The 26,684-nt window shown below is 39.9% G+C and overlaps 3 protein-coding genes across 7 annotated transcripts in view; all 3 read right to left on the minus strand.

Moving 5' to 3' along the window:
• Positions 1-5,054, minus strand: part of BAAT (bile acid-CoA:amino acid N-acyltransferase) — a 25,226-nt gene extending 20,172 nt beyond the window's left edge. Inside the window, exon 1 of one of the 3 annotated variants that reach the window (XM_045042460.1) lies at positions 4,976-5,054. Coding sequence is in view for 1 of the 3 variants with exons in the window: in XM_019816244.2 (XP_019671803.2) it covers positions 1,704-1,735 (32 nt within the window). In the remaining 2 variants the exon portion in view is untranslated. Of the gene's footprint in view, positions 1-1,703; positions 1,839-4,975 lie in introns of those variants that run through there. The other 2 variants (XM_019816245.3, XM_019816244.2) reach the window with 2 other exon arrangements.
• Positions 699-26,629, minus strand: LOC101096116 (bile acid-CoA:amino acid N-acyltransferase). 3 transcript variants are annotated; one of them, XM_045042462.1, is made up of 5 exons: positions 21,205-21,265; positions 13,612-13,749; positions 8,714-9,230; positions 4,976-5,178; positions 699-1,838 (listed from the first exon to the last, which is right to left on the minus strand). In XM_045042462.1, the coding sequence occupies exons 3-5, from the start codon at positions 9,177-9,179 to the stop codon at positions 1,242-1,244; spliced, it is 1,266 nt and encodes a 421-aa protein (XP_044898397.1). In that variant the 5' UTR covers positions 9,180-9,230; positions 13,612-13,749; positions 21,205-21,265; the 3' UTR covers positions 699-1,241. The 3 variants fall into 3 exon arrangements, with proteins under 3 accessions (XP_044898397.1, XP_044898396.1, XP_044898398.1); XM_045042461.1 differs by lacking the exon at positions 21,205-21,265 and adding an exon at positions 18,740-21,083; XM_045042463.1 differs by lacking the exons at positions 13,612-13,749; positions 21,205-21,265 and adding an exon at positions 26,510-26,629.
• Positions 23,469-26,647, minus strand: MRPL50 (mitochondrial ribosomal protein L50). The gene is made up of 2 exons (XM_003995701.5): positions 26,510-26,647; positions 23,469-24,424 (listed from the first exon to the last, which is right to left on the minus strand). The coding sequence occupies exons 1-2, from the start codon at positions 26,599-26,601 to the stop codon at positions 24,037-24,039; spliced, it is 480 nt and encodes a 159-aa protein (XP_003995750.2). The 5' UTR covers positions 26,602-26,647; the 3' UTR covers positions 23,469-24,036.
• Positions 26,648-26,684: the final 37 nt, after the last annotated feature.

A 26,684-nucleotide genomic window follows, 5' to 3' on the forward strand; every position in this document is an offset into this window, starting at 1 on the left:
AACATAGGGAATATCAGACATCAAATAAAAGAAAAAGAGTTTAGGCAGGTACAATGAAGTGTCCCCATGTGACTTCTATTCTAATTCCTCACTGGCTCCCCCATCACACCTACAAAATCATTTAAATATGTTTTTGCTGGTTTATCTTCACTTGATTATCTACTAATCACCTTTCACATCCATCCATTGCAATTCAGTAGCTCAGGAATATTTGGATGGTGACTTGCCCCTTAGAGAATGTGTACTTGGACAAAGTAATCTGGATTGTTCTAAACCCAGGGTCATCAAACTGTGCCCTGTGAGCCAAATCCAGCCTACAGCCTGTTTTTCTGCTGCCCAGAAGCTAAGAATGGCTCTTACCGTTTAGATACTCGGAAAAAAATGAAAAGAAAATTACTATTGTGTGACATGTTAAAATTATATGAAATGCAAATGTCAGTGTCCATAAAGAAAATCTAATTGGAACAGAGCCACAGTCATTCATTACAGCCTGTGCTGCCCTTGTGCTTCAGTGGAAGAACCCAGTAATAACGACAGAGACTTTATGTATGGCCCACAAAGCCAAAAATATTTGCTATCTAGTACTTCATAGAAACAGTTTGCCAGCCCCTATGGTACACAATCCACACCCTCATGGCTCCTTTCCTAAAATGCAATTCTGTGAATCTCAGATTGTTTCTTTCTTAAAATGCTGTATGTTTAGACACAAAAATTATTTCATTTTATTAGCATTTGTTGAATTTATTGTCGACCGACTCAATCATGTTACCTCCGTATCAGCTTCCATATTGCCTTAAAATAATGCTCTAGTTTTTCGGTGACAATGATGTAACCATGAGCCATGAGCATATTTTCAATGAGAAATATAAACATATTTAATTTGAGTTTTAAGAAATCAGCAAATATGAGCACCTGATTCTACACACGTCTGTTTTATAAACCAGGGGATTCTGTAGTTCATTTTGGTAACTTTCTTCCTCCAGAGAATTGCTATTATAATTATAAACTGGAAAAGTTTAGGGCAGGTAGAGCCCTAAATTTATTTTTCGAAATAGAAAATCCTCTGTGTATGATGCTGGATTAAGTGGGAACCATTTTTTCCTTTCCAAGTCAAGACATGACCATTGCCATCCTCTTGCTTTCTCTTATTATAACCTCCCGCAATAAGAGGTCAAAGACATTGTTCCATGAAAATCAAGTGAAGGTCTGATATTGCTTCTCTATTTCTCAGGAACATTTTCTCAGAGTTGACTGGTCACAACTGGAATGAGATGCTTCCTGAGAAACTTCTGGATCTCCTTCCAAGAATGCTCCTGTGCAGCTGCATGCAGGGTCACCTCTCCTCCCCACTGCATGAACAGGTGGAGTTTGGAGAGCTTTGAGGCACAGCACAGTGGGGAATAGGGAGGCTCTAACATGTGGCCTGCCCCAGGGTAAGATAGCAGGGTCCAATTGTCCTTCCCATTTCTCCTCAACTGTTCTGTGGCTTGCTCAGCATATGCTTTGCTGTTGATACTCTTATCATCTTCTCCCACAATGAAGAGGAAATGTCCCTGGGCCTTTTCAATGGGGAAAAAAAAGGTCTCACTGGCTTTACTTCTAGCTTCCTCAAAACAATACTGGAACTGTGCTAACCCTAAGGCATTGATAGATACTAACTGTGGAGAGAAGGACAAGGGCTGACTAATTTGACCACGATATACCTGTGGAGTGCTAAATACAAAGTTGGGTCCATTAATAAGCACGGTGGCTGTGACCTGTTTTAGATGAATAGCCATGGAGAGTCCAATCTCTGCTCCTTTGCTTATGGAAACTATCCCAATGCCTGGGCCAAGGACCTAAAAATAATGAAAATGAGACATTGATTTTATCCACCATTTAGCAAAACCCTAGCATCTCAAACAACCAAAGAACTTGAATGGCCAATCGGAATCAAGCAAGGACTAATCCCACCTACATGCCCAGTTCTAGAGTTCTGAAATATGTAATGTATGTTCAAAGGAAATACTCCTTCAAGAATATGTCAGGCTTTCCAAATTAAATACTATGAATTCAGCATGATGTTAGGTGCTGAGTTTAAAATGCCCTAAAGAAATACCAATGTAGTCGGGAAAATAAGAAAAGGGCACATAACTATTGTGAATAGTATGAGTCAAGGTATAGCTGATTGGTAAACTTTGTTGTATCAATACTGGGTCTCTAAAGGTCATAGGAAAGGCACTCTGTAGGAAAAGACTGAGGAAGAAAGGTAAAATTAGTAAAATAGGGCATTGAAACACGAACAGAGGATTCTACATCTGCTGTGGTTTCCATAGAAGGTTTCTCCTTTGGAGAAAGGTTTCATGAAGGAGGCTTGGCTCAGCTTCCTCTTCCCTGGTCAGTCACCAAGCAGGCATTTTTAGATCGTCCACCCTGTACTAACCACTGGGGGACACTGAGGGGAAAAAGGCACAAATAATCTCTTACCATCAAGGAACTCACTACCTACCAGGTGGAGAGACAGGAGGGCAAAAACAGACAATTAGAGTAACTTACAAATTCTGCAATATAAGAATGCATAGGCAAGACTGCCAACCCAGATTATCAGGGAATAAAGGCAGGATCAGAGAAAGATTCTCAAAGGAAATAGGCTATGAATTGGGTTTTTATATTTAAAAAATTTGAGTTGGGGCACCCAAGTGGCTCAGTCAGTTAAGTGACTGACTCTTGATTTCAGCTCAGGTCATGATCTCACAGTTCGAGGGATCAAGCCCCACATTGAGCCACACATCAGGCTCCATGCTGACAGTGCAGAGCCTGCTTGGGATTCTCTCTCTTTCCCTCTCTCTCTGCCCCTACCCTGTTCTCTTTCTCTCAAGATAAATGAATTAATTTTAAAAAATGGGAACAAACAAGAAGGAATGGTATTCTATGCTGTGTATAGGCTCACTAACAGGAGCCATTCTCTTCTTATTTTGAGGGGCGTGAATCCCGTCCCAAGGGATAAGTTCTGATGGATCTGAACTTAGTCCCCTTTTCTATGTATGTTTTCAGGCTCTCTTGTAAGGCCAGTACATTCTACCTAAGATCCTACCCTGCATATTAAGTGGGGTGACGTGAATCATCTCCTTTTGAATTGAAAAGAGCTCTCAAGCTCTGAAGTTCTAGGTCTTAATATAAAAGATATAGAGTCACATCACTGCAATGAGAGCTGAGAACCCAGAAAAGATCTGGCCAGGGAAGACAAAGTAAAAGGAAGTATAACATGCATGAACAACATGGTATAACAAAATGACACAGCTATCTGCAGCCTTTTGGCAGAACACTAACTCTCGTTACAATTTCTGCCACCAAATTTGGGATCAGGGATTTTAGGATGCTTAAAATCAACAGATGGAGAAATAAGACCTACAAGGAATTGAAAGATCTGTGGTCTATCCTCCCACAGAAGAGAGCATGAAGCAGGTTTAGTGCAAGTACCAACAGCCTAGGAAAGAAATCTGGTTTCCAGGTCTCATTTAGTCATTGACTATCTAAATGACATTGGTAAGATTACTGATAAAGAAGTCATGCAGCAAGTATAAGAGGAATCAGGCTAAGAAAGTGAAAAACCAAATCACACAGCCTCTTCATCTCTCAACTAAGTTAAGCAGAAACTCAGCACAGTCACATTGCCTATTTGATAGCTCAAGGACAACTCCATTATATGCATCAAAAATAGTTTTTTAAAAATTCAATGCATTGGGGCACCTGGGTGGCTGAGTTGGTTAAGTATCCAACTTGAGCTCAGGTCATGATCTAACAGTTTGTGAGTTCAAGCCCCACGTCGGGCTCTGTGCTGACAGCTCGGAACCTGGAGCCTGCTTCAGGCTCTGTGTCTCCTCCTCTCTCTGCCCTTCCCCTGCTCATGCTCATGCTCATGGTCATGCTCATGCTCTGTCTCTCTCTCTCTCTCAAAAATAAATAAACATTAAAAATAATTAAAGATAAAATAAAAAGTAAAAATTCAAAGCATCAATAGATTGTCAGTGATCATTGCCCATCTAATTACTACAATTCTAATCATATTTTGGTGATCCTGATATGAAATAGGATGTGGTACAGAGACTTAATTTTACTTAGATCAATTCTTTTTAAGAAAAAAATATTAGCTGGGCCACCTGGGTGGCTCAGTCAGTTAAGCAGCTGACTTCGGCTCAGGTCATGATCTCACGATCTGAGTTTGAGCCCCACGTTGGGCTCTTGTGCTGGCAGCTTGGAGCCTAGAGCCTGCTTTGAATTTTGTGTCTCCCTCTCTCTCTGCCCCTCCCCCTCGTACTCCGTGTCTCTCTCAAAAATAAATAAACATTAAAAAAAAGATAAAAACATTAGCAATTAGCAAGGGCTAACATGCAGCAACCCTACAGTAGCAGCAAATCACATTTTAAAATGTAAAGAAGGTATAGACTAGAAAGAACTATAGTATTATTTTTAAGGCCTCTCAAATAGCTAAAAATGCAGACTCACTCCTCAAGAAAGACAGACTATCTTTCTGGTGAAGTCTGGTGATTAAATAATTATCAGAGAGGTGATGATAATAATAATTACATTTACTGAGGGTGTAGTATTGCCAGTGACTCTAGTGAGCACTTTGCTTGTATTATCCCCTTAAATAATTCTCACAAGAGCCTTACAAAATAGCACCACTGCCATAGTATTTAATAGATGAAGAAACTGAGAATTAGAGCATGTTAGTAGCTCGTCCAGATTCCCACAACCAGATGGGATGGAGCCAGAAGGCAACCCATTTCTGTCTGAATCTAAAGCCATTGCATTTTGATTCCATCATGGACACAGGCTAACTTCCCATTTTGTCTTTCTGAGCAGAAGACATTGGGTGTGAAAGAAATCATGTGAATAATATGGGTATGTATATAGAATCATACTTGGAAGTTAAAGGGTCACAGAGTGTTATAGTTATTTAAAAACAGGAACTGAAAGAAAAGGCAAAAATTACCTTCGGATGTCTCAGGAGGAAGTTGACAGCTTCTTCAAAATATTCTAACTCTATTTTTTCTGGGTGTAAAGGCAGATCTTCATAGTCACAGTAGGCCAAGGCCAACGCAGCAAAGCCATGACTGGCCAGGAGACTGGCTCGGTATTCAATCAGCCCACCAATATCAGCAAACAAGTCAATTACCCCTGGGAAACGGCCCTCTCCTGAAAAAGAACAAAACAAAACAGAACTGGATATGAAGGGAAGGGAAGGAAAAAGGAAGAAAAATAAGACAACACAAAGAAATGCATCACAAATCGTGGAAACGACATATAAATTTTCAGTGGAATCCCTAAATTTTCAGGCTCCTATCTGGGACAGAATTAAAGCTGATTGAATACACTAATGGAACACAATATCAGGAAGCTTGATTGGGAAACCTGATCACTGACATGCTTCATCTCTGTAGCCAAGGACTACTGGGGACTCGTAGTGGCTCATTTCTATAGTACTGAGTAAAGAAAGCCATTGAAATTAGGCAAGGGCTTTTTAATCTATGAAGAGGTACACAATTAGGCTTTAGGACACCAGTGAAGGTCCTGAGATTACACACAAAATATATGTTTATATGTGCATGTTAACTAATGAAAGCCTCTATGGATTTAATTGGGTTCTCAAAGTATATATGACTCAAAAAAAAAAAAAAAAAAAAAAAGGCTTCAAAAGTATATGACTCCAAAAAGTGAATTGAAATGATTATTAGCTATAATCCTGACTTAACACTGCTCTGTTACATTAGTCTGACTACACCCAAGCAGATGTAAATGATGAGGGCTTTCATGCAGTAACACTGTTTATTCACTGCAGCTTAACACATGGCAAAAAGTAGAGGTGCTCAGAGTATCATTCTATACTCACTCTCTGTGTAGGCAACTTGTTTCCGAAATAAAGCAAGGTTCACACACTGAAAAAAAAATTTATGACGCACTACTAGGGGCATTCTATTCTTGTGTAAGTGATTTTAGCTACGGAAGACTGGTCCCATCTACCTTTAAAAAGAGTGACTTGGGGATGCCTGGATGGCTCAGTTGATAGAGTGTGTGACTCTTGATCTTGGGGTTGTGAGTTCAAACCCCATGGTGGGTGTAGAGACTACTTAAAAATAAAAAATATTTTAGGGGCGCCTGGGTGGCGCAGTCGGTTGGGCGTCCGACTTCAGCCAGGTCACAATCTCGCGGTCCGTGAGTTCGAGCCCCGCGTCGGTCTCTGGGCTGATGGCTCAGAGCCTGGAGCCTGTTTCCGATTCTGTGTCTCCCTATCTCTCTGCCCCTCCCCCGTTCATGCTCTGTCTCTCTCTGTCCCAAAAATAAATAAACGTTGAAAAAAAAAAAAAATAAAAAATAAAAAATATTTTAAAAAAAGAAACAAGTGACTTGATTTAAAGGAATATTGGGAATTTTCAAAAGAAAACATTGCTGTGTTTCCTTATGTTGAGAGAAGAAATAAAATGATACTAAATCTATCTTGGCCTTAAAATATACCACTTGTTAGGGCGCCTGGGTAGCTCAAGTTGGTTAAGCGTCCGACTTCGGCTCAGGTTATGATCTCACAGTCCGTGAGTTTGAGCCCCGCGTCAGGCTCTGTGCTGACAGCTCAGAGCCTGGAGCCTGCTTTGGATTCTGTATCTCCCTTTCTCTCTCTGCCCTTCCCCCCACCCCTCAAAAATAAATAACCATTAAAAATTTTTTTTTGTTAATTAAAAATAGAACTACCTTCAACCCAGCAACTGCACTATTAGGTATTTATCCAAAGGATACAAAAATGTTGATTCGAAGGGGCACATGCACCCAATGTTTATAGCAGCACTATCGACAATAGCCAAAGTATGGAAAAAGCCCAAACGTCCCTCGAATGATGAATGGATAAAGAAGATGTGATATACATATACAATGGAATATTACTTGGCGATAAAAAAGAATGAAATCTTGCCATTTGCAACAATGTGGACGGAACTAGAGTGTATTACGCTACGTGAAATAAATCAGTCAGAAAAAGACATGCTTTCACTCAAATGCGGAATTTAAGAAATAAAACACACAAACATAGGGGAAGGGAAGGAAAGACAAAATAAAAACAGAGAGGGAGACAAACCATAAGAGACTCTTAAATACAGAGAACAAACTGAGGGTCGCTGGAGGGGTGTTGGGTGGGGGCATGGACTAAATGGGTAAGGGGCACTAAGGAAGACACTTGTTGGGATGAGCACTGGGTATTATATGCAAGTGATGAATCACTAAATTCTACTCCTAAAACCATTATAAAAAAAGAGTACTGAGCCTCTTATCCTGGAAGAATGTCATAGTTGAGAACCACTTTGAGACCTGACTCATTCTCTTTTGGCCCCCACAGAACAAGGAGGACACGAGCACGTGCGGTGTCCAAGAGGATTCACAAATAGCACCCTCTAAACCAACACATCATCCCAACGTGGGAGGCCTGCACCAATATTAAATTTTTCATTGAAGTGGAATAATAGAGGCACAGACGTTTGTGTCACTCACTGATCCCCCCACACAATAATCTTGCCTATATGCTAATTACTGGGTGTAAACATATTGAAATTTGTCCAAACAACTAAATGGGTCATGATGACTTTGGAAAGGGAAGTTTTTATTCCTTCTACATCGTCTATAACTCTATGCTGTTGGAAACCATTTCTACCACTTCAAGCTTCCTCAATCCATCTCAGTTCTACTAAGTGATTATGTTTTTATTTTTTTAATGTTTATTTTTGAGAGAGAGAGAGAGAGAGAGAGAGAGAGAGCGAGCAGGGGAGGAGCAAAGAGAGAGGGAGACAGAGGATCTGAAGGGGGTTCCACGCTGCTCAATGGGGACTCAAATTCATGAACTGTGAGATCACTGAGCCGAAGTGGGATGCTTGACTGACTGGGGCACCCAGGCACTCTGTGATTATGTTTTTAAAAGCAGAGAGAGAGGCATACATCCTGGCAATACGATGGCTATGTCCCAGATCAAATCATGTGTCTGCAGAAGGGGGCCTCAGACACTCCTGAAACCTGGACCTGCCATGAGCAACTTCTGGAAAACTAACTTTGCTTCATTCAGTCCCACAATAAACCCTGATAAATGTACCAGTAGATGTTTTGAACCACTTACTGATATGTGGAGATCACTGTGAGAAACTATGTGTATTCTGGTAAGTTGTATGCCATTAAAAAGCATGTTGTATTTTCTGCAGATTTGTGGAATACTGTATAAATATGAAATATTTATGGAACTAGAGAATATAAAGTTTCTTTGCATCCTCTATATTTGTTGCAGTATTTCACTCCATAATATCATCAGCTTATTGCATGTGATGACCTATGCCTAAACTGAAACTCAGACAGGACAAAACCCCCAAGAGAAGCTGGGATACAGTTCCATGATATCAGGATAGGGGTCTTCAGATAGTCAGGCTTCAATATAGAAGGATTTCACATAAATCCAAACCCATAATGCAGGGACTTCATAAACTACATGTAGTCGTATCCTTAGAAAAGCTCCAGAATTGTTGAGATCAAACTTGAGTTGGAATGGGGCATCACCATATTCTTGTTCTGACCCAGAATTAACCCTGATTCTACGGCTGGCAAGGATTACACTATGTACTATCCATATCCAAGTTAAACCTCTAGAAGGACGAGGCATTCAAAAGAGGAAACACGAGGATGACAGTACCAGGTTAATTCTACTCACCAGGAGGGAGAAAGAGGGCTCCCCGAAGGTGGCCTTCTTGAACTTGGATCCGTGTGACACCAGGTGCTCTGTACCACCTCTCCAAAGTCACGCTGACTTTTGGATCAGTGGCAGCAATCTGGGCTAATGGTAAATTTGAATCATAAAGTTTTATCTGGACCAGGAAGGGGCTAGTCATCACATCTCTTTTCATCAATTTAGTTAAAAATTTTTCAGGTTTCAGAGACCAGAAGAGACCCATGGGGTGGACTCCTATATAGTCACCTCCAAGTGAAGGAGCATGATCCAGGTCTACCTCACCAACTTCACTGGTCTTATAGTAGGCTTGAGAATGAAACAGGTTCCCCTTTTCATCTTCCAGTGTTGCCTGAAAAATCACTATCTGAGACGGACGCAGGCCTGTAGCTCGGATGTGCACTGGCTCATCAGTCAGCGTGCTTGCAGGGGTAGCTGTCAGCTGAATCATTGTTAAAATGTGGCACCTTGAAGATTCTTCAAGTAATGCTTTGAGTAAACCCTGGATATAAAAAAAAAAAAAAAAATGGGATAATGAAATAAGACAGTGATAAGGTTAATGAGAGGTGACCTGGGACAGAAATCAGGCTGCTTGGGATTCAGCTCTAACCCTCCAGTTGTTTAGCAAATATACTGATATAATCTTCAAGTATTAGATACCTGAGAGCTTTCAACAAATTTATAGAATACATAAAACAAGTAGATAAGTTTTATAATCATTATGAACCAGGGTGGAGGAAGCAGCAGCCAAAATATGCATGAATGGTATCAACATATCCAAGGAAGATATCGCAATCGGCCACCAGAACCCTTGGAAAATTAGATGCAGTGGAGGATAAGAGTGAGATGTGCAGTTGAAAAGGGGGGTTTGTTAAATATCTATATATATATGGAACTGGTGACTTCACTACTAATCCCCTTCCCAAATCCTTCGGACAGAATGCTTGGCATCTAAGAATTCATGTCTAACAGAGTATTAAAAAAACAGACAAATCTTCTCAAAAGTATGAAAATAAAATCTTTGGGAAGAGCAAGGAGGCTGACATATGTATTATTCCCTAAAGAAAAAATATTCCTGGCTTCAGAGTTAGGATTTACCCAGTCCTAAGCAAAACCAGGCACTGACCAGCCCTTCAGACACCCAAAAATTTGCTGGGCTTTTTATAACTTCCATCTTAAAAATTAGGGAATGCCTCTCTCCTTCGGTTAGTGTGAAGAAAGCCACAAAAATGACCATAATTCCCATTCTAATAACCTAAAATTATCTGTATAAAAACAAAATCAATTTAAAAAAATTTTTTTAAAGCTCATTAGATTGTCAGGAATCTAAACAAATTAAACTCTAGTGAGTAACAAACTCATAGGAGAGAGAAAACTTTCTCTTCTACAGAGTGACTTTTATTTATGACAAAGCAGCAAAAAAGAAATGCCCATCAAAAAAATAAAGAGAAATCAAAAATAAGGAGAAAGTATAATGGATGTGTGTGGGCTGGTTTGATAGATTCGAATCCTGGGAAACTCCAGCCAGAGTCTTTCTCCAAGTGCCAACTCTTTAGGACCTGGCCATGTGCTCTAGGACAATACATCAAAGAATGGGAGCAGAGACATGAGCCAAGAGAAATCTGTCTGCAGGTCTTCGGAAGAAGCAAGGCAGCTAACTTCCAAAAGATAGGGAAGAATAGCAAAATAGAGAGATTTCCCCAGGCTCAGAAAGCCAGGACTGGGACTGCAGAGCAAAGAAATGTCCTTGGTGACCCTCCTTCCAGAAGAATTATAAATCAGAGGGAAATATTCTACAGTTAGAAAAGCTAGCAACCTGGCCACAAAAACCAAAGATATCTCCAGAAGTTCAGCAATGGTTAGGCACCAGTTTCTTCTGATGAGAAGAGCCTAATTTCATATCTCAAACTATGTGAAGCCAGGGGTACGCTGAATCAGATAAAGCTGAGACAAAGCCCAGATCCAGCTGGACTACAGGTCAGCCCCTAATTCTACCATTCTGACAGAACAGGGCTTTGCTCTTTTCTTGAGGTAAATATGACTTAGTCTACTCTTTTTTCTTTTTTTTAATGTTTATTTATTTTTGAGAGAAAGACAGAGCGTGAGTGGGGAGGGGCAGAGAGAAAAGGAGACACAGAATCCGAAGCAGGCTCCAGGCTCTGAGCTGTCAGCACAGAGCCTAATGCAGGGCTCAAACCCACAAACCATGAGGTCATGACCTGAGCCAAAGTTGGTCGCTCAACCGATTGAGTCACCCAGGTGCCCCTAGTCTTTTCTTTATATGAAATATCTGGGGTATAATAAAAAAAAAAAAATTACAAGGTGCAACAGAAGCAACAAAATCAACCCATATTCATGATGAGAGCAAACAATCAGTAGGAAAGGGCACAGAAATAGATGAGAGTGGATTTATCATGCAGGAACTTTGAACCAACTACAATAGAATGCTATTCAGGAAAAGAAAACAATCGAATTACTGATAAATACAATAACTGGGAGGAATCACAAGAGAATTATGCCACTCCCAAATGATTACATATTGTATGATTCCATTTATATAACGTTCTTGAAATGACAAAGTTATTTATTTGTTTGCTTATTTGTTTGTTTTTAGAGAGCAAGCAAGTGGAGGAGAGGGGCAGAGGGAGAGAGAGAAAGAAACATAAGCAGACTCCACGCTCAGCATGGAGCCTGGTGCAGGGCTCGATCCCACAACCCTGCGATCATGACCTGAGCCAAAATCAAGAGTCAGACACTCAACCGACTGAGCCACCCAGGTGCCCTTTGAAACAACAAAGAGAAATGGAGAACAGATTAGTGGTAGTGGTTGCCAAGGTTCAAGGATTGGGTTGGGAGGAGATGTCTATAATAAAAGGACACCATGAAGGATCCTTGTGTTCATAAGAATATTCTGTATCCTGATTGTATCAAGGTCAATATCCTTGTGACACTGTACTACAGTTTTGCAAGATTTTACCATTAGGGGAAGCTGGGTAAAGGGTACATGTGTTCTCTCTGTATTATTTCTTACATATGTGGTAAATCTACCATTACCCCAAAATAAAAGCGTAGTTAAAAAAAATAACTGTGATAAAAATGCTAAAGGATCAAGTAGAAAAGGCAGACAAAATATTTGAGAATTTCATCTGGGCATGAAAGTTGTAGAGAAGAACCAAATGGAAAAGCTAGAAATAAAAAATACAAGAATAAAAATGAAGAATTACTAGATAGACTTCATAGAAGACTAGAAAACAACAGCAGAGTAAAGGACCAGACTAAATTGCAACAAAGAAAAAAGGGTATAAAAGAAAAACAGAGCACTTGAGACGTGTGGAACAATATCAGATTCTAATATGTGTGTAATTGGTGCCTCAGAAAGACAGGGGAGAGAAAGGCACAGAAAAAATGTTTTAAAAAATAGTAATGGAGAGGCACCTATGTGGCTAAGTTGGTTGAGCATCCGACTCTTTTTTTTTTTTTTTGGTGCAAAAAGATGATTTTTTTTAAAGCACATGGACAGTACCCATGGGCAGAAAGACAGAAAGAGCTGCCCCAGGACCATGAGAAGAGACTGGTTCGAGCAACCGACTCTTGATTTTGGCTCAGACCATGATCTCATGGTTACTGCGTGGGCAAGAGCCCCACGGTCGGGCTCTGCTCTGACCATGCAGAGCCTGCTTGGGATTCTCACTCTCCCTCTCTCTCTGCCCCTCCTGCCTCCCTCCCTGACCCCTGTACTCTCAAATGAATAAACTTTAAGAAAATAAATATTGACTGAAATTTTCCGAAAATTGTTGAAAAATATCTTGCCACAATTACAAGAAACTCAGCAAACCAGAAGGAGGACAAACACTAAGAACACCACAACTGCAGCATTGCCTATTATCGTTAGTTAAACTAATGATAATAAAATATAAAAAGCAAATATTAAAAGCAACCAGAGAGGGGCACCTGGGTGGCTCAGTCGGTTAAGCGGCCGACTTCGGCTCAGGTCATGATCTTGCGGTCCGTGAGTTCGAGCCCCGTGTCGGGCTCTGTGCTGACAGCTCAGAGCCTGGAGCCTGTTTCAGATTCTGTGTCTCCCTCTCTCTGACCCTCCCCTGTTCATGCTCTGTCTCTCCCTGTCTCAAAAATAAATAAAACGTTAATAAAAATAATAAGTAATAAAAATAAAAGCAGCCAGAGAAAAATGGAAACCTTGCATATAGGAGAATTAACAACATAAATAATGTTTGACTTCCCATCACAAGCAATGGAAGCCAGAAGACAATAGATTTTTTAAATGCTTAAAAGAAAACATAAAAACTCCAAAATGCTCTATCTAGCAAAAATACACTTCAAAAATGAAGGCAAAATAAAGACATTTCCAGGAGGTGGGGAAATGGGAGACATTATGTCTGTGGTAGACCGACATTATAAGAAATGCTGAGTTGTTGGAGGGAAATTGGACCAGATGGACAACCAGATCTGTGGGAAAGGATGAAGACCACAAAAATGGTAATTATAGAAGCCCATTTAAAAACATCTTTAATATGTATACACACATATATATATGTGTGTGTGTATTTAAATGCAAGTAAGAGACTATATAAAATAAAAATAATAACAATGTCTTGTGGGGTTTACAGAATACACTGAAATAAAATATAATGACACAAAGGTGGGAATGGGGTAAATAGAATTAAACTGTTGTAAGATTATTATATATTACCTGCTATTTTTCGACCAATACAAGATTATTTGCAGGCTGACTGTAATTACTTAAAGGTACTGTTAGGAGCTCAGCTGAGCTCAGGGAGATAGAGAAAGCTGAGTGGCTATGTGTCAGAGTAGCTGATTAAACCAACAAGCCAAAAACAAGAGTGAAGTCTTTAATCACTTACTGTGATGGGAGAAAATGCCTGGGCAAGACGAGGCTCGACGGTCTGAAGTTGGTGGCTCAGCCAGAAGTGGGGGTGGGTTGTTGAGGGAGCTTCAAAGGATCCAGCAGTTCTGAGGTCAGGAGAGAGTGAGGGGAAGGGCTAGAAGTAGAAAAGAGCTAGGCGCTGAATCACAGTGAAAAAAAATGTCTTCAAGTATCCCTCCTCCTTGCATACAGAGACCTCAGCAGACACACCTTGACAAGAATTTGGACCCTGAACAGGCCTGATATAAAGAGATCTACAATGGGCAGGGAAGGCAAATACGAGAAGAACATGATGGGCCTGAGTGACTAATGACTATGGAGACCAGTAACTGCTGAGTGGCTTAAGTCCTTGACTCCAACTTTTTCAAGAGGCTGCCATGCACTGACTGTACCCCAAAACTGGTGCTGGAAGGGGAGCTTTCTCCCATGATGCCTGCCAGCTAAAGCCTTTGTAATTGCTTATGGTCAGTTCTGGAAAATCATACATAGGTTTTTAACTAGGAGCTAGACTCCTCAGGTACATATTGTATTCTATAGAGTCTCTCACACACACACACACACACACACACACACACACACACATTTAAGTAACCCCAAAAGAAACAGATGTTTAATTTACTATGGCTGTGTAGTAAATCCCAAAATTTAAAGGCATACGATAGTGATTATGCTCATATATTCTGTGGGTTGGGAATCAGGACAGGGTTCAGTGAGATCAGTCATCAGTTGCAAAGACAACTTTTCAGAGACTGCTAAACCAACCTCCACAACTGTGTAAGTTTAAATCCTTAAGAGTTACAGATCAGCGGGATTGAGGAGGCTAAAGGAAAGATTATTTATCGTCAGTTGATATTTCAAGCAAGCCAAGTTCTGAAATCGCTGTTGGCTATACCATGTAAATCCTTGTGCAATTCTAGAGAGAGGAGGCCAGTAACATGTGACAGCAGAACCTGGTAAGAGCAGGGTTGAAGAATAAATATGATAGCTTAATTATTCGAGAATAAGAAGAGAAACAGGGTGGTGGTTAAAGGAAGGGTCAAGTAGTTTGTCCTATCTCGGGTTGCTCGAGAAGCCTACCTTGAGGTAAGAACTCAAAACAAGTAGTGTATTTTGAGGGGGTTCCAGGAAACAGGAATGCTGAGGGGCAATGGGAAGTATCCAATAAATGGTTAGCTAAGGGCTGAGTGGTAAGGGAGGAAAAAGCCTTAGTTTCCCACCACTTCCAGCCTGCCATGCTGAGAGGTAAAGCTGACTCTGGAGGCCCAATAAAACTATCAGCCAGAGGAATCCAAGGTCTGATGTTGTGAGTCAGGCCTGTGCACTAATGCCACTAGGGGAAGTATACACAGGCAAGGTATTGACAGTATCTGCTAACACGACAGTCTGGGTTGTTTTTTTTGTTGTTTTGTTTTTTGTTTCATTTATTTTGAGACAGTGTGGGTGTGTGTGTAATCTTCAGATGGGGCAGAGAAAGAGGAAGAGACAGAATTCCACGCAGGCTCCGCAATGTCAGTGCAGAGCCTGACACGGGGCTCGAACCCACGAACCGTGAGATCATGACCTGAGCTGAAATCAAGAGTCAGACACTTAACCAACTGAACTACCCAGGTGCCCCAGGATGAGTTTCTTTTAATGTCAGCCCCACATCAGGCTCTGCGCTGGGCATGGAGCCTGCTTGGGATTCTATCTCTCTCTCTCTCTCTCTCACTCTCTCTCTCTCTGCTCCTCCTCCCCTTCATATGTGCTCTATCATTCTCTCTCTCAAAATAAATAAACTTAAAAATACAAGAAAAGAAAATCATCCTTCAAACAATATAAAAATGGGACCACAATTCAAAAGCCCAAACTAAGACAGTTTCTTCTATACTATTCTAGGAAGTCATCTTTAAAAAGAGGGAGAAATATTAATGGAGATATGGGGGAAGACTGAATAAAGAAAAGTTAATTTCAGAGAGCCTGTCATTCTCCCTCAGAAATATAAATTCTGGCTTGATATCTTCATAATCACAAGTTCCTATGATATCCTTTCTAAACAAAATCCAACAGATAAGACATACCCTTATCTGAGCACTCTTTGAACTCCAAAGCTGAGATTACAAAATGAATAAAAAGACTATTTGTCCACACGAACTGCCAAATTCCAAACACTGAAAGTAAGAATCTAACTTTATGACTTGCTCAAGACCTGAGACTTTAACCCATCTCCAACTAGCCCAGAAGAGAGAGCCCTGATTACAAACCAAAGTACTTGACTTTTTCCTCTTGAGCCTCCCTTTCCATCCCTAAAGGAAGAGTGGCACTCCCTAGAGTTCTTATTAATCAAAACCCCAAATACATCTTTGCAATCTGACCAAACTAATACAAGAGAAGCACCGGCTTATGGCCCACTGTTTGCTCTAGTTTCCTATTAACTTTTAAAAGGTATTGAACCCAGTCCCCTCCTATTTTCCCCTTTTTCATTCTCTATGCTTTCTAAACCTCTCCCTCTTAGGAATAGCACCTACATTTTACTCACATATTTTATCAATTTTTGTCATAAACAAATTGCTTGACCTTCATTGGCACCGTTTGGCCATACCTTTGCTCTATAAATAAAGAAGTCAAGGACTTTGACTTACTACCAAAGAGTTCTGAACTGAGAATTGCAAATGTGGCCACAGTAACAGGCAACAAAATACTTGCTCTTGGGCCCACAATTTCTGCTTTGGGAATGTGGGCAACACCAAATCTCCCAGTCATTACCTCCCCCTCCTGAACTAATTCATAGGAGCTCTTGAGAGCCTACTTAATGCTATAGAATGGAGCATTAGTGTGTGGGAAATAAGGTTAGGAATTCCCTGAGTTTCCACCATGGGTTAACAAGGCATAAAGAATTAGAAAGCCACAGGATAAACACACTCAAGTTTGGGTAAACAAGATTAGGTAAACAGGGCAAAGTCTCCCAGTATAGGACAAAGGTATAGGAATAGGAAATCTCAGGATGGAAGCATCCAAAATGAGGTAAACAAGATTAGGTATTCAGGGCAGAAATGCCCCCCAACTTAGTACAATAGCAGAAAGCTGCTTTCATAGGAAGGAAAGACAAAAAAAAAAAAAAAAAGGAAAACAGGACTTTAGACAGGGCAGGGCAAAGTTGCCCAGAGTGGAGCCAATTAGCAAAAGAAAGGTATCTTTTTGACCCTGAGGTAGCCTGCTCTGTCTTTCTTTACCTAGGCCAGTTTAGGTAAACAGAAGTGGTGCCTCTTATCTTTACCTAGGCCAGTTTAGGTAAACAGAGGTGCTGCCTCATATCTGCTGTAAAAAACCTTCCACCCAGCTCCAGGATTTTGTTTTGTATTGACCCAAACTGCTAATACTGCAGATCTTCAAAACCCCCTTTTCCCCATGCCCATGAGTTAACGTTCATGGTTCCATTGTCTCTGTGCACATCCATCATGCTTGTAAGCCTTCTGATCCTAATAAAGATGGAGCAAGGACCTTACTCAGGGCTCGTCTCCTCTCGGACATTAGCCTCTCTTGCATTTCAATTCTGCAGACGCTCTCTTGCTGGACAAGAGAGAACTCCAGACCCAGGGTCTACGACATAGTGGGATTTTACATGATAAGAAAATAAAAGCACTATTAAATCATTGAGCCCTTATTTATTTATTTGAGGTGACAGACAGAGCACTTTAAAAGTATGAGTTTAAGGGCACCTGGGTGGCTCAGCCAGTTAAGCATCCTACTCTTGGTTTTGGCTCAGGTCATGATCTCACAGTTCATGGGTTCGAGCCTGCTGTCGGGCTCTGGGTTCTGTGCTGACAGTGTGGAGTCTGCTTTGGATCTTCTGTCTTCCTTTCTCTCTGCCTCTCCCCCACTCACTCTCTATCTCTCTCTCACAAAAATAAATAAATAAACGTTAAAAAAAATAAAAGTATGAACTTAAAGAAACTATTAGTAAATTTATCTTCCTTAATTGTAAGGACTTCTGATCAGCCAAAAACTCCATGAAACACTTGAAAACACAGGCTGCTAACTTGCAGTAGACTTATATTACACATAAAATTGATTAAAAATTATTAAGCAGTGGGGGAACCTGGGTGGCTCAGTCAGTTAAGCATCAGACTTCAGCTCAGGTCATGATCTCATGGTTTGTGGGTTCGAGCCCCATGTCGGGCTCTGTGCTGACGGCTCAGGGCCTGGAATCTGCTTTGGACTCTGTGTCTCCCTCTCTCTCTGCCACTCTCACATTCTGTCTCTCTTTCTCTCTCTCAAAAATAAACAAACATTTTTTAAACATTAAATAAATTAAAGCAATAAAAATAAGACTCATAACTATATTCAAAAACCTAGGTGAACATCACAAACATAATATTGAGTGTTAGATGCCAATCATAAATGAATATACATAGATTAATCATAAATTTATGTATGCTAAAAAATTATATAACATACTTTTAGAGTAAATTTTTAAACAAAAGCAAGGAAGAGATTACCAAAAGAGTCAGGATTGTGGTGAAAAATTATCAGTGTAGTTCACATTGATAAACTGCAAGTAAATGGATGAAAAATAATATACCATGCAACAGTAAGCATAAGAAACCCAAAGTGGCTATATTAATGTCAGATTAAGTAGATTTCAATATCAAGAGTATTATCAGAGATGAAAAATAATGGGGCACTGGGTGGCTCAGTTGGTTAAGCATCAGACTCTTGATTGTGGCTCAGGTCATGATCTCACCATTCGTGGGACTGAGCCCTGTGTCAGGCTCTGTACTAGCGGCCTGGAGCCTGCTTGGGATTCTCTTTCTTTCTCTCTCAAAATAAATAAACATTTTTTTTTTTTTAAAGAAAAAAATAATAGGGGCGCCTGGGTGGCTCAGCCGGTTGAGCATCCGACTTCAGCTCAGGTCACGATCTCGCAGTCCGTGAGTTCGAGCCCCGCGTCGGGCTCTGGGCTGATGGCTCAGAGCCTGGAGCCTGCTTCTGATTCTGTGTCTCCCTCTCTCTCTGCCCCTCCCCCATTCATGCTCTGTCTCTCTCTGTCTCAAAAAAAAATAAATGTTAAAAAAAAAATTTAAAAAAATAAAAAATAAAAAGTAATAATAATGACAAGTTTGGGGCACCTGGGTGACTTAGTCAGTTGAGTGTCCTCTTGGCTTCGGCTCCGGTCATGATACCATAGTTCATGAGATTGAGCCCTGCATCAGTCTCCCTGCTGTCAGAACCTGCTGCTCGGATTCTCTTCTTCCTCTCTCTCTGCCCCTCCCCGCTGGCATGTGCATTCTCTCTCACTCTTTCTCCCGCAAAATAAATAAGCTTAAAAAAATAAATAATGGCAAATTCATAAAAATCATAAATCTTAATAAAGGATTTCAAAATATATGAGGCAAAATTTGAGACAGAATTAAAGCGAGAAATAAACAATTCCATAATGATGGTTAAAAATTTTAACATTCCTTTCTCAGCAATTGATAGAATAACTTGGCAAAAATCAGTTAAGGCATAAATTTAAACTATGCTATCAATGACCTTGACCTAATTGCTATTTATAGAACACTAAGCCCACATGATATATTTAACAAGATAAACCATACACTGCACCATAAAATTAATCTTAACAAATTCAAAAATGCTGAAATCAGTATTTTTTTAGACCACAATGGAATTAAATTAGAAAGTAATAAAATAATCCAGAATATGTTATTCCTTATTTGTTCCCAAATATTTGAAAATCAAACACACTTCTAATTATCCACAGGTCAAGGAAGAAGTCAGAAATTAGAAAATATTTTAAACTGAATGATAATGGAAGTACAAAATGAAAATATTTGTAGGATGAAGCTAAAGCTACAAAGTGAAATTTATCATCTTAGTGACTTATACTGGAAAAGAAGTTCTAAAATCAACGACCCAAGTCTACCTCAAAATCTAGGAAAAAAGAGGAAAGTAAACCCAAAGTAAATATAAGAAAGGAAATAAGAAAAGCATATTATCAATGAAATGGAAAATAAACAACAGAAAGAAATTAACAAAGACAAATTTAGTTCTTTGAGAAGACAGACAAAATTGATAAACTACAAGCCCGACTGGTCAAATAAAAAGAATAAAATAACAAATATCAAAGTGAAAGAGGGCTTATCACTGCAGATCCAATAGACATTAAAAGGAAAATAAAAGAATATTATAAAAACTTTATGCCAACTACTTTGACAACTTAGAACTCATTCAAGTAAAAACTTGAGAACTTTTGCACTGTGAAATAAACTAATAAAAATGATATAGAAAAGTAACTGCAGATAAGATAAAGCTCATGTGTGCAGGTATGACTGAGTTCAAGGTACTTGTCACTTTATACTTTAAGATACACAAGAACACACTTTAATGGATTACAAATGAAGAAGTAGGACAGGAGGGCCTGGCTGGCTTAGTCAGTAGAGTGTGACTTTTGATCTTGGGGTTAAGTTCAAGCTCCATGTTAGGTGTAGAGCTTACATAAAAAAAAATATTGCCAAAAGGATGACTTGCGATTAATAAATATTTATTAAAACAGACACACACACACACACACACACACACACACACACACGGAAGCAGGACCAAGTTGCCCATTCCTAGGTTCAGAGTCAAGAAATTTACAGTGGAATGATTTCCACTTCTGAGTAAAAGGGAGTTTTATGGCAGACCAATACTCAACTATAAAAAAGCCAGATTAAAACAAATAGATAAGAATAAAAGCAAAAAACTGGCAATAATTTAATTATCCAGTAATAGAATATTGGTTGAATAATTCCAGTAGTCCTCCCACCCCTACCCCTTAGCTGCAGTTTCACCTTCCACAGTTTGAGTTACCTGCAGTCATCCCCAGTCTCCAAGTAGATAAGCCTCCTTCTGACGTAAATCAAGTCAATAGTAGCCTAATGCTACATTACAACACCTAGATCATTCACCTCACTTCATCTCATCACATAGGCATTTTATCATCTCACATCATCACAAGAAGGGTGAGTACAATAAGATACCTTCAGAGACCACCTTCACATAACATTTATTACAACATATTGTTATAATTGTTCTATTTTATTATTAGTCATTGTTAATCTCTTACTGTGCCTAATTATAAATTAAGCTATCATAGGTCTGTATGCATAGGAAAAAACATAGTATATATAGGGTTCAGTACTATACAGGGTTTCAGGCATCTACTGGATGGCTTGAAATGCATCTCCCCAAGGTTAAGAAGGGACTACTGTACTTAACATCCAGTTATGGCATAACGCATTATTAATCAAATTTATTAAGGACTTTTAAAATGTAGAAACACTCATAGAGTGAAGGGAGCAGGGGGACAATGTCACAGTAAATTTTAAAATACAGGAGAGGGGCGCCTGGGTGGCTCAGTCGGTTGAGCGTCCGACTTCAGCTCAGGTCACGATCTCACGGTTTGTGAGTTCGAGCCCCGCGTCAGGCTCTGGGCTGATGGCTCAGAGCCTGGAGCCTGCTTCTGATTCCGTGTCTCCCTCTCTCTCTACCCCTCCCCCATTCATGCTCTGTCTCTCTCTGTCTCAAAAATAAATAAACATTGGGGCACCTGGGTGGCTCAGTCGGTTAAGCATCTGACTTCAGCTCAGGTCACGATCTCATGGTCCATGAGTTCGAGCCCCGCGTTGAGCTCTGTGCTGACAGCTCAGAGCCTGGAGCCTGCTTCGGATTCTGTGTCTCCCTCTCTCTCTCTGCTCCTCCCCCATTCATGCTCTGTCTCTGTCTCAAAAAATAAATTTAAAACAAAAATTAAATAAATAAATAAATAAACATTAAAAAAATACAGGAGAAAAGTTTATTTTCATTTAAAAATGTACTAGTATATTAAGTGATTATCTGAGCAGTAAGATGGAAATGGTATTTTTGTCTTTCCCAAATTTTTAAAAAAAGTGCTTTTATAATCAGAAAAATGACATTAAAATTAAAAAGGAGAGGGAGAAGTCTACTTATGTGGCTTAAAATACATAGTGTTTGTACAAGACTATTTCTATTAACCCTGAATATTTTATCATCAGGGTTTTTGTGAGTATATTTATGGAGTTCAAAGATCCAACTAAGTAAAATTAATGGACAACTTCTTGTATACAGCAATCACTTAATTTTTACAAATGTAACCTTTTAGAATTATATCAAGTTTGGTTACTTAAGTGAATAAGTTAGCAAACCTAACTTAATGTTCAGGAAAACCAAAGGTCATTATTCTGGTATGTTTATGGTGTTGGACTGTAGAACAGTGACGCCCTCTAGAGTTATTGATGGATGTGCAGTTTATCTTTTCTGGTAGCTCAACTTTCCAGGATTGCTGCTTCAGGGTTGGAACTTTCCCACTTCAATACTAGGGTCTAGGGCCATGTTACTCAAAACATTATCACCACTGCCTAGGAGGTTTTTAGATACACAGAAGCTCAGGACCCACTTTTGACTTATGGAATAAGAATCTGCATTTTAAAAAGACCACCAAATGACTTGTATGCACATTGGATTTTGAGAAACACAGCTCCAGTCTACAAAGAAGTAATTTCTTCTGCCTTTACATTCATGAGAAGCCTGGTTTTACAGTTCTCCAGCTGAACCAATTGTTTTTTCAAACCGCCTTTATCATCCATTACTTCCATCATGCCCTTTATACATTTTCCTGTCTCCAGATCAGAAATAAAAGTTGTGTGGGAAATGAAATGATCAAATCCTGTATGTAAAATTCAAATATTTCCATACTGAAACCCTCTCACATAGAAGGTATATAATAGCTCTGATATTTAAGCTCCAGACACTCTGATACTCCAGACTTCTGAAAAGCTCTTTAATATACAGGTTATTAAAAACCTGATCATCTGCTGATGTTTATTGGGCATGACTGTAATGTAACTGATTTTTCTAATATGCCAGAATTTACACACCCACATGATTTTTGCCCTCTTCAAAGTAGTCATCCTGGGAAAGAAAATAAATGCAATTTCCTTTGTTTAAAACCTGTCACTTTTCTTTCAGAACTGTAAGTAGTCAAGGTAAAATATAAGAAATTCCTTCTCCCTCTTATTACTCTCTAGCCATTATCTAAAGTCTAAACAAAAATAATTCCTAATTTAATCACTTCCTCATCTAACATCTGTAATTCAGAACTGTCTGGTAACTTGCTAATTGAGTTATTTCCACAAATTGAGTACACCAAAGTCTGCAAAGACTTACCGCCCTAGTGGATACCCATAGGTATTCAAAGCTGCTTTTAAAAAGTTACAGAAAAGGGGTGCCTGAGTGGCTCAGTAAGTTAACCAACTGACTTTGGCTCAGGTCACGGTCTAACGGTTCGGGGGTTCGAGGCCTGCATTGGGCTCTGTGCTGGCAGCTCAGAGTCTAGAGCCTGCTTTGGATTCTGTGTCTTCCTCTCTCTCTCTCTGCCCCTTGCAGACAGCTTGCGTGCTCTCTCTCCCTCAAATATGAATTAAAAAAAATAAAATAAAAAGTTACAGAAAAGATAAAGGGTTTGAAATAAACATCATCTCCTTTGAAGAGCATATTCATTTAGATACAGAAGCTGGCATATCTTTTTTAAGAAAAATCACAGCACTTCATAGCTGGCATATATATTCTTTCGTTTATAATACTTAAATTAAGGAAATGATAAGGCCAAAAAGCAAATTTTACTTTTTTTTTTTAGTAGGCTTCACACTCAGCATGGAGCCCAAAGTGGGGCTTGAACTCACAACCCTGAGATCAAGACCTGAGCTGAGATCAAGAGTCGGACGCTTAATCGACTGAGACATTCAGGCAACCCACAAATTTCACCTTTAAAAAATTTAAAAATACACAACACTCTTCAAGAAATTTACTTTAATTCCAAAAGAGATTAATCTAGAATGAACAGTATCATTTTCTACTATTTTTACTCTTGTAGTAAAGCAATGAAAGAAACAACTTGCTGTAATATACAACATAGATTTTTACATTTCTTTTATACATATCTACGTTTCCTTATTTGTATATGTACTATATATAATTAATACCACCTTAGGTTTAAGAGTCCTAACAGGATTAAAACCTGTTTTTGCATCTACTAATTTATGCGTAAAAAATAAAGACCATGTGTGAACATATAATAGCCTTGTATCTTAAACCCAAGTTTAATTACAGTGTCCTCCAAAGAAGGAAATTTTCATACATGATTAAAGACTTGATTCCATTAAAAAAACAAAGTTCCAGCAAACGTGAAAAAAGAAAATCTTGTTAATTCATGATGAGAAAAAGAGATAATTCATCCTTCCACAGAAAAAGTGGGTTTAGAGAACAGTTCTGATAGCATTTCACATGGTAACGTATCAAAAGTCTAATTAATAACCAGCCCCCTTGCTCAGGACAAAATGATCTTAATGAGCTCCTCTTCTGCTCAGTAACCCCAAGTGATTTTTACATTGGGAGGCAGATTACTAGCAGTAAGTTCATCAAATTTAGATTGATCCCTAATAGGCACATTATAGAAATCAAGAACATCTCTGACCCTGCACATCTGGTGAAGCCTGGAGTTGGGCACTGCATGGCCCAAGTCATCAGCTAAACGTGCCAAGAAACTGAACTTCAGAAGGCCATCTTCCAGGGACACATCCTGCCAACTGTTACCAACAGAGGAACCAAAAATTTCTTTGACACAAGATTCCAAACGACTCTGGAGATCTTCAGGTGGTATGTATGTTCGGCTTCGTAAGGGTGGACACACCAAAATAGGCTCTTTCTTCGCTTCTTCTACTGTCTCAGCCACCACTAGCGTTTTCTCTTTTCTAGAATGGTCAAAAACAAGTATGTGAATCTCTGGTTAACTGCACTAATGCAGCTGACAAACTGACAAACACCAGACCTAATCTTACCCATCTATCTAAATCAACCAATAATTTGCACACTTACTACTCTTCTGGGCACTGGAGAGAGAAGAATAAGATAGGTGCCTGCCTTTGGAAGCTTATAGTTGAACTGAGCTGATACAGAAAAGAAAAGCTACTTACAGATTTCACATGCTGTAAGAATTCCTAAGAACACGTAAAGAGGTAAATCGCCTGTCTGGGATTCCCAGTTTCCAAACCCAACCAACCGCTCTAACCTCATGTCCTACAAATCTACTAGAAACACTCCATGCCCTACCCACACTAAACTACTACATTCTGTTTCCCACTTTCCTGAGGTCATGTGTTACCTCAAGTTACATCCTACAGGAGATGCCAATTTCATCTTTGCCTATTGAAATCTTACTTTAAGTCCTAGAACAGAACTGTTCTCTTCCAAGGAGTTTTACTTGATTTCTCTGAATATAACTATAAATTCCTCTGATCTAGTATAGCGCTTTATATTGCCTTCACAGCACACTTCATCGTACCAGAGTTTTATTTATTTACATTCTATTTCTCTTACTAGATCATGGTTTCTCAGCCCAAACACTTGACATTTTGGACCAGATAATTCTTTGTTGTAGGAGGCTATCCTGTAATTGCAAGATGCTCAGCAGCATCCCTGGCCTCTACCCAGGGCAGGGTAAATGCGAGGCGCACTCCTATGCTCCAGTCATAACCAAAGGACATTGCCAAACGCCCCCTGATAGGCAAAATTATCTCTGGTTAAGAACCACTGTACCAGATTATAAACTCCTGAATACAGAAACCTGTTTTATTGATTTGGGGTCCTTTGAAAACTGCTTGAATAACTACTACTGAGTACATGGGCCAACGTGAGGAAATCTGCCTAAGACACTATTTCAGTGCTTAATGAAATATTATTCACTCTTGTTTTCCATGCAGCTGGTATCTGACTGGGATTGGTCATCACTACAAAAATTGGGAGGCATCAGAAATGAATGATGTGGGGGGGGGGGAGGAAGGACGAAGTACAGAAGGAAGGAAGGGGAGGGGGGAGGGGGAGAGGGAGGAAGGGAGGAAGGAAGGAAGGAAGAGAAAGAAAGAAAGAAAGAAAGAAAGAAAGAAAGAAAGAAAGAAAGAAAGAAAGAAAGAAAGAAAGAAAGAAAGAAAGAAAGAAAGAGAAAGAAGAAAAGAAAAAAAAAGAAAAAGAAAAAGAAAAAAAGAAAAAGAAAAAGAAAAAGAAAAAGAGGGACGCCTGGGTGGCTCAGTCGGTTGAGCGTCCGTCTTCGGCTCAGGTCATGATCTTGCAGTTTGTGGGTTTGAGCCCCGTGTTGGGGAAAAGCAGTAGATGGAGAGTCAAAGACGGGTTCCAGCTGTGCCATTAACTTGCTTTCAGCAAAATACTTCCTATGGGGCCACCGTTTCCCCATATGCCAGAGCACTTAAGCTCTGAGAAGGGACTTTGTTTCCACTGCTGTAACCTACTTAGGGAAATGCTGGGCCAGAGAGGGCGTTTAGTTAACTATCTGTTGATGAATCAATGGATGGACAAACGAACAAAACGAGGAGGCCACGCTTCATTTCTGAATCTAGCTTGTGAAGAAATACCCCGCGCAAATGCACTTAGTTTACCGAGCACTTTCACGTTCATGTTCCATGTTACTCGTTCCAAACGAACCACTTGTATCCTGATACCACAGTCGGTGCCTGGAGGAACACATGGTCAGTACTGTTTGCTTACTACACTAACAAGTGAAGTGGAAGGGAAAGGGGGCGGCATTTCCGTTATAAGATGAGAAAACTGAGGCCAAGACTGGGCCCCACCACTCAAGGACACCCGCGCTGAAGCCTCTGAACTCAGAACCTAACGTACTTTCTCGTCCTATCCCAAGTCAGGCGCAGGGCCAGAGTACCGTCCTAATAGCAGGACTCCCACTTTTGAATTAATTCGTCCTTTCATCCTCCTCAGTTTCTCTCACTTTTGCTGAACGAGACCCACCATCTAACCTTCCGCTTTACCTGAATCGAGACCAAAATTCTCTGCGTGGTGCCCCTAAGACTATCCACGTGAGGCCTCTTCTGGTAACGCCAGACACTGACAGCGCCGCCATCTCGGAGGAGAGCTACCGGCTGGGGCTCTGCCCCCCGCCGGCAGTGACGCGCCAAGACCAGCCAATCAAGTGTAAGCTTAGTG

The sequence above is a fragment of the Felis catus genome, chromosome D4, assembly GCF_018350175.1.
Source record: "Felis catus isolate Fca126 chromosome D4, F.catus_Fca126_mat1.0, whole genome shotgun sequence".
NCBI classification, from domain to species: Eukaryota; Metazoa; Chordata; class Mammalia; order Carnivora; family Felidae; genus Felis; species Felis catus.

Excerpts from the sequence above, each read along its gene's own strand:
- MRPL50 (XM_003995701.5), bottom strand. The coding sequence starts at position 26,601 with ATGGCGGCGCTGTCAGTGTCTGGCGTTACCAGAAGAGGCCTCACGTGG. Across the intron at positions 24,425-26,509 it reads GAATTTTGGTCTCGATTCAG|AAAAGAGAAAACGCTAGTGG; the intron begins GTAAAGCGGAAG and ends TGACCATTCTAG.
- LOC101096116 (XM_045042463.1), bottom strand. The coding sequence starts at position 9,179 with ATGATTCAGCTGACAGCTACCCCTGCAAGCACGCTGACTGATGAGCCA. Across the intron at positions 5,179-8,713 it reads AGCCCTCTTTCTCCCTCCTG|GAGAGGGCCGTTTCCCAGGG; the intron begins GTGAGTAGAATT and ends GTTCTTTTTCAG. Across the intron at positions 1,839-4,975 it reads TCCTCCTGAGACATCCGAAG|GTCCTTGGCCCAGGCATTGG; the intron begins GTAATTTTTGCC and ends CATTATTTTTAG.